This window comes from Lepidothrix coronata, unplaced genomic scaffold (genome assembly GCF_001604755.1).
Source record: "Lepidothrix coronata isolate B3197 unplaced genomic scaffold, Lepidothrix_coronata-1.0 Scaffold4, whole genome shotgun sequence".
In the NCBI taxonomy this organism is placed as follows: Eukaryota; Metazoa; Chordata; class Aves; order Passeriformes; family Pipridae; genus Lepidothrix; species Lepidothrix coronata.
In genome coordinates this window covers 3,178,362-3,192,026 of record NW_016690184.1, presented here as the reverse complement: position 1 = coordinate 3,192,026, position 13,665 = coordinate 3,178,362, and the positions used below count along the sequence as shown (strand labels likewise).

The following is a 13,665-nucleotide window of genomic DNA, read 5'->3' as shown; positions in this document are numbered from 1 at the left end:
AATCTTGAATAAGGAGAGCAGAAACTTGTGAATTCCTTTATAAGAGGTAAATCGTAAAGGGAAGCGCTGACAAGGGAAAAGGTGCTGATTAGAATATAAAATAGAAAAAGCAAACACACTATGAAGTGTGTGCTGACAGATATTTAAACGAAATATCATCAAAGCTTAGTCTAAGCTTTACTTAAGGGTATCCAGGAAAAACAACAGACTTAAAAAATGCTGCAGTAGAATAAGTGAGCTTTTAAAATAACTTGCTTGTCAGTGGAAGTACCAGTAGAAATTAACATTTTAATACTTAACAGCTAATATTTTTTGCAAGTATCAAGAGATAAAAGATAAAAAGAATTATTTAACATGAGATAGTAAAAGAAAAATGTGTTAGGAAGTGGCAGTAGTAGTAGCTACCAGTTCAGTCTGTTAAGCTGTTTTAAGTTTCAGAAGCTATTAACTTAAAATGTATGGGCCAGCATGTAGCTATCAGAAGCTGCTTACTATAGAAGGGCTAAAATCCTGTCATGTGACTCTGCAGATACAAAAATGTTTGTAAATACCTGATACATCACGACGAGCATCTGCAGAGACGTGGTGGAGACCTGGTTCATAAATTTAATTACTCAGAATAACTGCCTAAACACATACTCTCAAAAAGCAAAGTTTTTATTGTGACCTCTCAGTAAATAAAACAAAGTTAAAAAAAAAAAAAATCCCTGCTGAAGTAGAAGAGTGAGGCTACTTAAAGTTGTTATTCATATTACTTATTACGGAAGCTTATGGTGGATACCAAGACAGTAAAATATTACACAAGAATGTATATTTTTGGTATTCTGAAAGTTGCTGCAAAACACAGCTGATAATTTTTGAAGCAGAAGGCTACATAGCTGCCTTATGTACTTGTAGGTAGTGTTGCTGAAATACATTCCAAGCTGAAATACATTTCCTTCTCAAAACAAATTAAATATAATGCAAATGCTAAAAATAACAAGGCAGGTCTAATTAAAGCACAAAAATTATTTCCTTGTAGACCCTTATAGATTGGTTTGTGTGTACTATACACAAACTACTCTCATCCGGTTTTTCCTCACTGAATTCCAGCAAACATAAGACCTCAATTTTTACAAAATAAATGCGACTAGATGGGGAGAAAGTGTATGTAGTTTAGTGAGATAAGTCAAGCAAAGACAGAGATAGCCTAAATTAGGTTTGCAGAAACACCTTGTGCTAATGCAAGAATAGGTCATTTTTTAACCATTAGAATATGCAAGCTTTTACAATGCTAAAACTTGCCACTTCAAAAACACCTAGCTATAATAGACATGATTTGGCTAAGGAATCTGAAAACATTTTGTTGATAAACAGAAAGGTATAGCTCTGCTGAAACAACATCAACATTAAAACACTTTTAAAAGCAAACTGGTGGGCAATTCCCACTGCAGGGGTTTGACCTAGTTTTTTAAAGCACAATCCTTGTCAGGATAAGGAAAAGCCATCATACTGTTGAATTATATATACAATGATCCCTCTGTAAGCTCCTCAAGCAGAGCAGTACAAAATTACACAGTTCAACAGGTGATCACAGATTCCCAGATTCCTGACAAAGCACAACTTGTGGTCACAGTGAATAACTGCATCCTGCCTAACCTGAAGAGCCTTCTCCAGCCACTCAAATACTGCTTGTGGGATGGATGGTACTGCTGTGGATGCACTGATGCAAGAACGTCACAGCATTCCAGACAGCATGCAACAAGATGCATTTCAATTAGGTCTTAAATGCATCTACTCATCAGGTGTGTTTGCAGAGAACAAGTTCTATTGTGCAGGTCATGACTGTCACTGTGATCCTTCTAGCGTATTTTGAGGATATTTTTTTCTTGGGCCTATTTGTACCATATTGAGGGGATATAAATGGTTTCCTCTCAGGTAAAAACAGACTATCATACTCAGCAAGCAAAGGAGCTGAAATATGAATGTCTTCCCTGCAGTCAACATGGCTACAGTGTTGGTTTCTCAGGTATCTTCAAGGCAATTTACTTGCTTTGGCTGTCCTGCTGCCCTACCTTGAAGCCCAAACAGGAGGGTGAGGAAGAGGGATATGACTATGATGGTTTCCTCTTCTTGTCAAAGGACTACCCATTGCCAATCACATGGTAACACACAGAGCTCACAGACACACCTCACTGTTACAAATATGTGGGAATATACAAATATGGGGAAAATGGCACAGGAAGATCACAGAAAGATAACTAATCTCCTGTTGTATTGCCATTTATGAGGGAAATTAGGCTACCTCTATCTTCATCATTTCTGAACATGACTTTGTCTTATTCACATCCTTACTGAAGTACATTCATTGTACACCACGTTGGTCTCAGTGTTACCATTCTGTTTTGCTACTAGGCCATTTTTCTTTCAAAACTGCGGCCAACACATTTACTTCTTTGAGAAAGGAGACAGCATTTAGCAGAAGTATTTCAGTCTGCCAGAATACATGATCAGCCACATTTTCATGATAATTTATTACTGGAGCAAACAGAAAATATGTTCCTCACTGATCTCATTATGCTTTGGGTTTGGCTATTTCTTTAGCTTTCTCTGGTAACTTAACTCGAAATATACGTTTCTTGAGAGACAATCATTTCAAAGGGAAATTGGAAGAGCAATTTCATAGAAGTTCACACTTCATGAACATAGTACTTTTAATAAACATAGGCTTATTTGTGAGTAAAAAAAGCATTATTTAAAATCCTGCAGAGTAATTTGAAATGATTTATTACATTGATGTCTACTGCATATGGGACTATTCTCAAATCATTCTTCTAATAGAGGACATATAAATCGCATTCATGCCAATTTAGCAGAATGAGAATTTTTGAAAAACAAATTTTATATGAAGCTAAGATATCAATCTTCACTTGTGCCTTCAGTATCAGTATTACTGCACAAAGAAGATAAAAACTAGACTTTAACTGCTAAAACATTTTCTATATTAATAGAGGTAATCTTAATAGGATCTACTCCCATACTTAAAAAGTGCCTTTTGAAGAAGAGCATATTTGTGAGAGCTAAAGATCACTATATTTTATGCAAAACAACTGAACACTTTAGTATTGTCATGAAATTAATATACCTCAATTAAAAAAGCTTGAATAGATAAAATTCAGATTTTCCTTAGAGTATGTGCAAGAAAAGAAGAGATTTAGAATGAAAATGTAATTTTCTCTCTATACTTTATTAAGTAGAATTGCTTTCCTTTATATCATTCCATGAAAAGAAAGTGAGGGCAATATTTGTTGAGTTCCTTACTAATGGAGGGTGTGTGTCTCCTTCTTTAGCTTCACATGAATAACTGAGGAAAAAGCTGTGTAATCTGTTGCTGATATTTCTTTACGAAGGGGAGAGCCAAAAGTTACAAGTGAAGCTTGCCCGGACCTGAATCTGCAACTTCCTCCCACCGCCGCCTACACGCCACACTAGTGTGTCAGCTTCCTTTGGCTCCATTTAACCAGACCTAGGAGCCAACATTCCAACTATCTGTTTAGTAAGCAAGTCTTGGGGACTTCTGTCTGTGACCGACTTAAGCCTCAGCTTCTGAGTAAACACTTGGTGCCATCTGGATGACTATTTTATAACTCCTGAAAGGGATAGGTCCGCAGGAACGTATGGATGGGCGCTCGTTTTCCTCAGGAACCAAAAGCAGCGTATCGAGTGTCAAGAGGAATAGTTATCATATATTTTACAAGAGATGGCTACACTACCTTCTCTCACCTGTCACTCTTCTGACACGGCACGCACAGGCTTAAGCTTGGGATACCAGAGAGGGCAAGTTGCAGAGCCAGCTGTGACCCTGCAGAAAACAGTCCCCAGCTTCTGTCACTAAATCCCATATTTTGACAAAGCCACACAACAGAGCAGTAAAATCCCTCCTGTTTCTTCTCTGAAGGTTCCTTAGATACAGTACAATTGATCAGGGAACTTAAACTTTAAAAAAACCCCCACAGATTGCTGCATAAAGTGGACATAATAAAGGAGAAAAGTTCAAAATATGTTTGCACCATTTATTCATAAGACACCTGAAAAGTACTAAAGAAAAGAGACACCTAGTACTTACAGAGAAATTCAGAACATAGCAGAGAAATTAAAGGCTGCATAAAGAACCAATCATGACTTTGGACTACTCCCATAAAACTACGATCATAGATGAGGAGACAAAATAAATAAATATGTGTATCTGGACTTGTGTAGTGTTAACTGACTCCATAGAAACATAGGAAAACTTTACATCTTTACTAAAAGGGCTCAAATATGCACATATATATGTCAAATTTACAATAAAATGCATTTGTGTGAAAAATACCTCAATCAAACAAATATACTTAAAATTATTGAAATTACTAATTTCATTAGGATTTTACATAAAGTCTACAAACTTTTTCATATATTTCTTTTTACAGCTTAGAATATTTGTGCTACAATGCTGTTTCTTTTCTCTAATTCTTTATGCATGATTGATCAAATCATATTAATAAGACTTCCATATGTGCCTTAAAGAAATGTACAGAAACATATTCAACTCTAATCCCATCTCTTTCTTAATTCTCTACTATTGCTGCAAGTAAGAAATTTTGTTAAGTGTGCATGTGTTAGAATTTCAGTATGAAATTTCTGTTAAGGACATAGAACAGGATGATCCAGAGCTCTACTGTTTTTTTAGCTCAATGCACTTTATGAGCTATGAAATTTCTATTTCAAACACATAAAATAATTTTTGCAATTTAAAAATCAGTCATATTGTTTCCTCTGTTTTGCAGTTTGGCATATCCTCATGTACCTAACAGGTTGTTACAGCTGTTGGGTATTTATGAATTCTGCCATACGTACTACCTCAAAGTATCCCTCATTTCATACGGTAACGGCTATATCTGTCAGCTGAACACTTAAAAATACAGGTTTTTCCTCCAAGTACTGGCAACTTCACTCTCTTCTATATTTTCTCATGTTTCCATGCTTCTCATGGTTCTGAGTAGTGGGGGATTTCCTACTCATCAGGGATGCCTGAACACTTTTAGACACAGAGTCACTGACATATTTTAGACTTTTGCAGGTACCAATAGCACAGAAAAATAAAAAAACAAGAGTTTCTACTATTTGCTGTTACATACCCCTGTAAATTACCTACAGACAACTCTCCCTGGACCAAAGGACCATGAACCATGTTTGGAAATGATTGCAGTGAAGCAGTCTCAGTCTTTTGCCACCTTCACACTCCCTATGCTGAGGACAGGACCATGGTACAGGTCTGTGTACGGGGAGAATGTTCTGACCCTGAACAACACTGCTGATGGTCTAGTTTATACTGATTCTAGAATATACTATAGATTTCCTCAGTTTATTCCCGTGATGTATGATTTCTACGGAAATTTCTAGGAATGGAAAAGCTGCACAGGGCAGCAGAGCTCTGTATAACACCATCATTTTCTGCCTGTTTCACTGTGCAATTGAACTGAGGTAGAAGATCGGTGATCCAGGCCCAGTTGGAGCAAAACCAAGTCCCTTTTATATTCCCTCTCTCCCTGCCCAAAAGTCACATTTTGGACTTAGCTCTAACAGTGTGGCATAATTTTCACTCCTCTTCCCTCCTTGCCCCTCAGCACAATAATTTATTTATCTTTTGCATAAAAATAAATAATTTTCAAATTAGGAAAACATAAATATGACTACAAGCAGAGGATAAATTTATGACACTATGCCTGAGTCCCAAATGAATGGAACATTTTAAAACTTTGCTTTAACTGAAACACTTATGCCACATTTTGGGTATAACAGCATGAATGGTCCTGACATAATACATTCTCATTAAGTGACACATGGATCTTGACATTATCTGACCTACTTCTTATTCACAGCGAGATATGACATCTTCCTTTCATGATTATATATTGCAGGAGTCATGGCCACACAGAAGTCACACAAATAAAACAACTCTGAGGACTAGATTTTCCCTTAGCCACCATCATTCATGTCATTCATCTTCTTTTAGCTCTTGCCAGCAGAAACGCGTGACTATTTACAGTGGCAGGGAGAGAAGGCCTTCCTGCTGGGCCGCATATTCCCACACTGTTGTAATCTGTCTTCAAACTGCTAAACCCTTATCTCTTCTCTCAGTTAGCAGCTACACAAAAACCACATTTCAGTATGTCAGTTACTAACATCCCTCTGCTTTCCGAAAATTTAAATATTTTCTTTTAAAAACTGTGAAGACAACCATCAGTGAATGTACCAACACAGAGACATCTTGCTGTGCCTGTATTGACTGAACTAAAACATTTGCACAGCATTCTATAATCAAAGAAATGCAAATTTTTAATAGTCCATTTTATGAAAGTGAATCACATCACATCACAGAAAGCGTAAGTTCAGTCAATTTGAAAGCAGCTTTTGATATTCGATATTGTACTACTGACCTCCAAGTACAATTCTTAGGAAAGATAAGTGTCCACAACTGCAGCTTAACACAATGAACCCATTCAGAAGAGGAACGTATCCAAGTGCTTCTATCAGAATGGATGTCATAATTTTTCCACAATTTACATAAAAAATGTTCTTATAGTGCACACAAAATAGATATCCTCAGTTCTTTTTCCTATCTTATCCTCAGACATGTCTTATTCCTATTTCAATGATCCCTTCAAGGCCTGTAAGAATCTATCTAAAACAAAACCTATCCAATCCATCCACTGCAGTAACAATCCTATTGCAGTTTACTACTAATATTTCAATATTAACTCTTCCAACACACCTTTTGACTGTATATTCAAAAGCTGAAGGACATAAATGGACCTGTTTACCTCTAGCAAGACATGAACTACAGCAAAGAGTCACTGATCTTGGGACACAGTACTAATTTATCCCCAGGAAATCAAGATACAGAATATTTAGATTTCATAATCCAAAAAACAAGTACCATAAAACATGGCAACTTAATTTTGAAGCCTTAAGAATAGAATTTATCTTTATCATATGGGGTTCTGGTTATATCCTTCCATGTTTGTAAGATCTAATGGAGAAGCTGCTATGGTCTTGGAAATTAAAAGAGTGAAAAGACAATATATAATAATTTACATTATGAATGACAGTCCTTATGAAGTTTATTTAGGATTACATGGGTAATATGAATAGTGTAGAAGTAGTTCATAACACTGAGTTATGGGGGAAGAGCTACTGATATTGTGAAACTACAGCCTGGGAGTTTGGGAGCTTCTGTCTATTTCTTTTTTTTTCATTTTTCCTGTGCTCTTTTGCACCATTCTGAATTGGTTTTATCCAAATAGACTATCCTTTATGGGAGGGCTTCTCCTTTCATTTCATGAACACAACCACTAGAATTCAAGCAGCATTTATTACTTTTACAAAGCAAAACTTGCCCTGGAGAATTTTGGGGACACTTTTCTTCAGACTTTATACGTGCTTGGGGCAAGGATCATTGCAAGAAAATTAAGAACATCTTCCACCATCTCTATAGCACTATCTAGCCAGAATACAGCCTGATACTGTATCTTAAAAGCATTAGTAATTTTTGCAAGTTTTACTGAAAAATGTTTTTCACTAAAAATTACAAGGGAATTCTTTCATTTCAACAAGCCTATACTATTTATACACAGAATAAACAACATAATATTCTTGTTAGCATTTGGTGGGAAACGATGTTTTAAATGTGCTTTTTTTCATATTTACAGAATTCCTTTCACAAGCCATACAGAAAATGCTGAGGCACTCTAAAGAGAGGGACTTGGCTCTTCTGTTTATTAGGGAAAGTATTTACACTGCAAATAAGTGAAAAATGTGCAGCATTTTTTAGGGATTTTCTTTTGTTTGTTTTTGTTTTACATGTACTCACACTCAAGGCAGCTGGTCCTGGAGGTCCTGCATCTCCCTAGTTAAAACAGGAGAGTAAATAAATCAGCAATCTCTTTAGTTAAATATATTTGACCTCTAGTCATTTTAGAGAATATGCACCACTGCAGAAGTAATTTCAGTATAATCATCGAACATGTTCATTATGAAAATGTGTGAGTAAAGGGATATTCTTTTCCAGTAATGGCAGACATATACACAGTTTGCCACAGGTTAAAGGGAAAAAAAATACCAAGCCTCTGCATAAATGACTCACAGCTATAAAAAAAACCCAATCCTTCAAAACACATTTGCATATGTTAAGTCACAAGCTGCAGCTTACATGCACAAGGTGGCTGCTGAAGTCAGTGTGACAGCTCACATATTTAAAGACATCTGACTGTGTAAAACATTCACAGAATTAAGTTGCTGAGGTACGAATCACATTTGAGACCTTCAGGTTTAGTTCATGGGAGCAAACAAGAACATCCACAGAGTAATTCAGAACCAAATTCAGTCTCCTGCTCAGAACTCCTTTTAAAATTTGTTGTGATAAAGAATACTTGTCTTCTGCATTTAGTCAGCCTGTATTCATATTCTTCAACCCTTAAGTTACACAAATGGCAGCAGTGGGTGTTTGTCACACATAGTTATGGCAATGTGTTCACAATTTAAGAATGTCATGCATACTCACATATACATACAACTTAATAGATTAAAAAAGTACCTTTTCTCCTTTTGGACCAGCCACACCAGGTCTACCAGGGTCACCTTTTAGTCCCTGGGCAAAGAAAAGAAATACTTATTTGTTGTAGTCTGTGAAAAATGTTGGACTAAATCCTACAGTGCTTTGAATTACTATATACTAAACAGTTAAGCCTTAAAATTCTATCCCATTATTAGCACTATCTCAAAATCCTTCATTTTCATTATTTTGTGAACAGACAGATATCTATTGAAGACCACATGTGTCTTCAACACATAATTAAACATATAAAGCCAGTCTACTTTATTGTTCCCCATTATGGCAAGTAGCAAGTAGAAATGCAAAGTTCCTTTGAAGTCCCAGTAGGTCTGTGTCTTGCATGGCCAACAAAGATAAAACAGAATACTAGACAGTATTAGTACATTCACTTAAACATCTCTAAAATTGGGAAAGAGGCAGAGATGGACGGAGAACTGCAGAGTCCATGTTTCAAGTAGCAATGTTGAGCTGTTGAGCTACAGGAAGGTACAGCTCAGAGCTGCTGCACATCTTCCAACACTCTCATCTTCACCAGTGTTTGAAAAGGCAATTAGAGAAATAATTGATTCTTTCATACTTCCTTCCTTACTTCTGCCTTCAGCTGGAGAAGCAAATACTATTGCCTAGCCTTACACATTACACATGCAGCAACTTCACACTTGCAGGAGCAGAGCGTTTTGGGTTGGAAGAGACACTTAAAGGTCACCTAGTCCAACCTCCCCTATAACCAACAGGGACATCGTCAACTGGATCAGGTTGCTCAGACCCCAATCCAACCCAACCTTGAACATTTCCAGGGATGGGGCATCTACAACCTCTCTGAGCAAACTGTTCCAGTTTTCACCATTTTTATTGTAAAGTATTTCCTATTTATACCTATTCTGAATCTAACCCCTACAATATCTATTATACAGCTCTTCTGCTAACAAGTTCTCACCAGAAGCCCTAAAAAAAAAAAAAAATCTTTAGCACCCAGCACATAATCTTTGTGGTCTTCTTGCAGCAAAAAAAAAAAAAAAATGGAAAAGCAAGAGGTTTTGAAATATGCCCAGCAATTTCAACCCATTCTGCAGCAACAATTGAACTTAATTCTCGTGCTGGACAAACCTACCAGGAACTCATTTTTGCGTAAGCCAAGAGCTTTGCTTGTGTCTTCCCTCTGATCACTGCTTTAGCAGCAAGGGACAGGAGACCATATACAAGTTCAAAGATTTCACTTAGAAATGAAATGGCAACAATGTAGGCAATACAGGACAGAATCATAATGAGATACCACACAACTAGGCCACCATCATTATTATTCCGGAGGTTAAATAGGACAAGGATAGAAAAGATTAATCTACATCTGAATTACGGTTTACAAACTAAAGTTGTTCTTGGCTCCCTTTTTGTCCTTGCAAACTCTCTTCCTCAGTTTGCAATTATTGGAAAGATAGAGATAACTGGCACAAAAATGGTAACTAACATCTGTGCCTTGGTGGGTACAGAAACATTAAATCAGTGAGTGTTCTAAATACTGCGTATTTGTGCAACTTCACTTCCTGCTAAAATTACATTAATTCACCATCTGGAAGGAACATCATTTAGAACTATATGAGCATTTAAGTACCCACTTTGGATTAAATTTGTGGTTGTTGTAAATACCCCTGATTTAGCTTTGATTTGTCCTTTATTAAGCTTGCCAAATACGTAATAGTTAAATCAGAAGTAGTTTTGCTGTTTGAACTTAAAAAATGTGATAGGCAGATGGATTCAAAAACCAAGCCAAAAAATTGCTTTCTTTTTACAATCTGCATATTTATGACATAGCCTTAATATTGTCTCCATTTACTACATTTTACTTTCCACCTCCTTCTCAAAGACTGCATAAAACACAGCCACTCCATATTCTAAAAGCCATTTTAGGGATTTTTCAGGTACGCAAACTGTATGGATTTGATTCAAAATTGATACTAGCAAATCTGCAGTGGAACAATATGCATGAGTTTAAGAATTAGTTCTCAGGCTGTATGTTGACAGAAGAGAAAAGATATCACTAAAAAAATCTGCAACTCACAGGCAGTGATATATATCTGTGTGTTTCTACTGAATAGAAAAGGCAACTGCAAATGAAAGATACTGAGCCTGAGCCATGCACTGTCAAACTATGAACCTCATTTTTCCTAATTGCTGTGTTTAAAGCTTTTAGTAGTGTTCCTGCAGAGCACCTCGGTGAGGTATGTAGTCTGACAGCCACTGCAGAGATGATGACCACAGAAACTGACCTCAAATAAAAAGAACAAGGGGAAACTACATGTTTGACAACAAGCTTTGCAGTGTTTGAAGGTGGATTTTTAAGGACCCAGGAAGATTTATATATAACGTATTTATCCTAAAATACTTGAATTAGCTTTTATTTGCAGTTTAAAACCCCAAGAAAGAAAAGTAGTATCAGAAAAAAAAATTTGCTTAGAATGCTATCCCATTAGAAGTATTTCTGGTTCTCCTACACATTACATATACATTTAAAAATATTATAATCTTAATAAATTCCATACATACTGAATGCTTGAAAAAAACACATCTGGGACTGCACTATGCCTATTCTTCCTTAGAGTGACCCTTTTGAAGGTGCTGAGAGGTTTAGCTGCTGCTCACTCTCCAAAATGTCATAAGAATTCCTGTGCTAAGTCAAATGTGTAGCCCCTTCTAGCGCAGTACAGTATGGTATCCTGTCTTTGGCAGACACCAGAACAGAATGCTTCAGTAAAATGAATGTGGTTATCTAAACAGATATAATTTGGATGATTTTAGATTAAAGCTTAAATTAGAAAAGCTTGTTTTCTACAATATTTTACAAGAACAAGGTCAGTTTTGAAAACTAACAAGTTTCTGTCAGTCTGAGTCTGTTATCAGATTTGCCAGGAATTCAAGAACTGCCTAAAAATTCCAGCAGCTCTCACAAACAGAGAGTAAATGACCTATTGAATTCTATACCAATCTAATTCTACCTTTTTGGGACCAATCTAATAATATGCATTTTTGAGTTGATGAACAGTCTTCAGCTGCTATGTTTTCTCCTCTGTAAGGACTACAGCTTGGTCTTTTTACCGGTCACAATAAAGTTACATTATGGTTCCTCTATGGATGCCAAAATGCAAAGTGAACATTAGAATATACACGTATAAGGCTGATTCAAAGCTAACAAGATAACAACACTGGAAATAGCAGAAGTGAAAAATGTTCTATATATAAATAAAATAAGACAGGTAACTGTAACACAATTATATTGCCAATGTCAATAAGGATACGAAGTCAGAAATATTGGGTCCAGTGGGGGAAAGATTAAACCAGAGGCAGTTTTTTTGGAGGCGATGACAATGGTATTACTTCTCATGGAATGAAGGAAAAATAGATAAAACAGGTAAAATGTACCATCAGCTGACATCAGGCATTCTTCTCAGTGAAAAAAATGCAAAAATCAGCTGGACCTCAACCAGAGGACTTCAGCAGTTCCACATGAGCCAAGTGTTGCCCACTGGAACTCCGTCTATTTGTACAGTATATGCCATGCTGCACACATGTGACAATGGAACATGCTGTAAGATTGCCATAATATTTTTAGGAAAACTGATTTTTCACTCTAAAAGATATCTATTGGGGAAAACATAATTTGTTGTTTACAATTCACTGGCCTGCATTAAGAGTAATCTGGTTCAATTTCACATCAGGTTAAAATCTCCTAGAACAATACATATTATCTAATGTACTGGAAATACAGTACACAATCCAACACCCTAAACAATGATGTTTATACATTGTTATAGATCAAATCAGTTTACTGAGCAGTGGAACTTGGAAATACTCTAACGACTAAGAACAGAACTACACTTTCTTCGCAGGGTAGCCTTAAAATCTAAAGATAAAATAGAATTCTACACTAACCACAGCTTCAGAGTCAGCTGTACAACACCAAGTTGTATAAGTTGGGATAACTTTTCTAATTCAGCAAAGTATTTTCAAAGTTCAAAACTTTTTCAGTTTATCTTTCATGTACTTTAAAACATTGTCATTGTTCTTTTCTCATTAATGTAATTCAAAAACTTCAAATTGGTACACTACTAAAATTTACTGGCCCCTGAGCAATGTCTACTATCTCCTTATACTTTAGTTCCTAACAGAATTCTCAGACTCTAGAAAGAACAAATATCATTACCAACTTCATCCTTTCAAGCAATAGGATTCTTCCCTTCCTATCCATGTGTTTCCTTGCAATGCTAATGCTAAAAGAGTTCAAGATTAGACAGACAGGCCCTGAGGGTGTGAAGGTAAATAACTGTTACTATCATATCAAGACACTGTATCCCTTTAAAAATGTTCATACTTCTGTTTACCTTTTCCTGCATGTATAAAAATAAAAAGGTCTGATATGTTTTCCATCTTTGATTGAAAACCTGGGATTTTCTTCATTGCTTACTGAACTTTAGAGATCCATCCTTTGACATCAGGTACATAAGGAATAAGAACATTTTATGTGGGAAAATTTTAGAAAAGTCACTTATGGTATTACCTTCTCCAGCAGAAGAAATAAAAATAACTAGTTAAACACTTGGTTTAATGTATATACTACATTTTAATTTCAGCTTTGTTTTTTTTGGTTGTGGCTATTTTTTTTTCCAATTTACAAGAAAGACACTAATCTTCCACTATCTATGCATGACACATGCATGATAAAACTTGATGTTTTCTTTTACTTTTGCTGAAGGACTGAATTTATGTCGGCAAATAGTAATTGGCAGTATCCCATGTTATTCATTCCTACCAGCACCACTGATCAAGAAAATTACGACTCAAAAAAGCATCTAAAAGTTTCAGCAATAAAGATTTTCTTTTTCATTTCAGTTCAACTGGCAAGAATATGAATATAACATAGATCTTACTCCATATATAGTTTCATGGATATTTATATTGCAAATTTGTCCTTATTCCACATGGGATATGAATGTATTTATCAGAGTTTCTTTCAGACAGTGTCTCTGTGAGGCTCCACTTGC

At 36.0% G+C, this 13,665-nt stretch overlaps 1 protein-coding gene across 4 annotated transcripts in view; it reads right to left on the bottom strand.

The window, feature by feature from the left end:
* Positions 1–13,665, bottom strand: part of COL19A1 (collagen type XIX alpha 1 chain) — a 190,921-nt gene that overhangs the window by 81,129 nt on the left and 96,127 nt on the right. For all 4 annotated transcript variants that reach the window (XM_017826692.1, XM_017826710.1, XM_017826717.1 and 1 more), the window contains 2 exons: positions 8,615–8,668; positions 7,892–7,927 (listed from right to left, as the gene is read on the bottom strand). In XM_017826692.1, the coding sequence (XP_017682181.1) occupies positions 7,892–7,927; positions 8,615–8,668 (90 nt within the window). The remainder of the gene's footprint in view (positions 1–7,891; positions 7,928–8,614; positions 8,669–13,665) is intronic.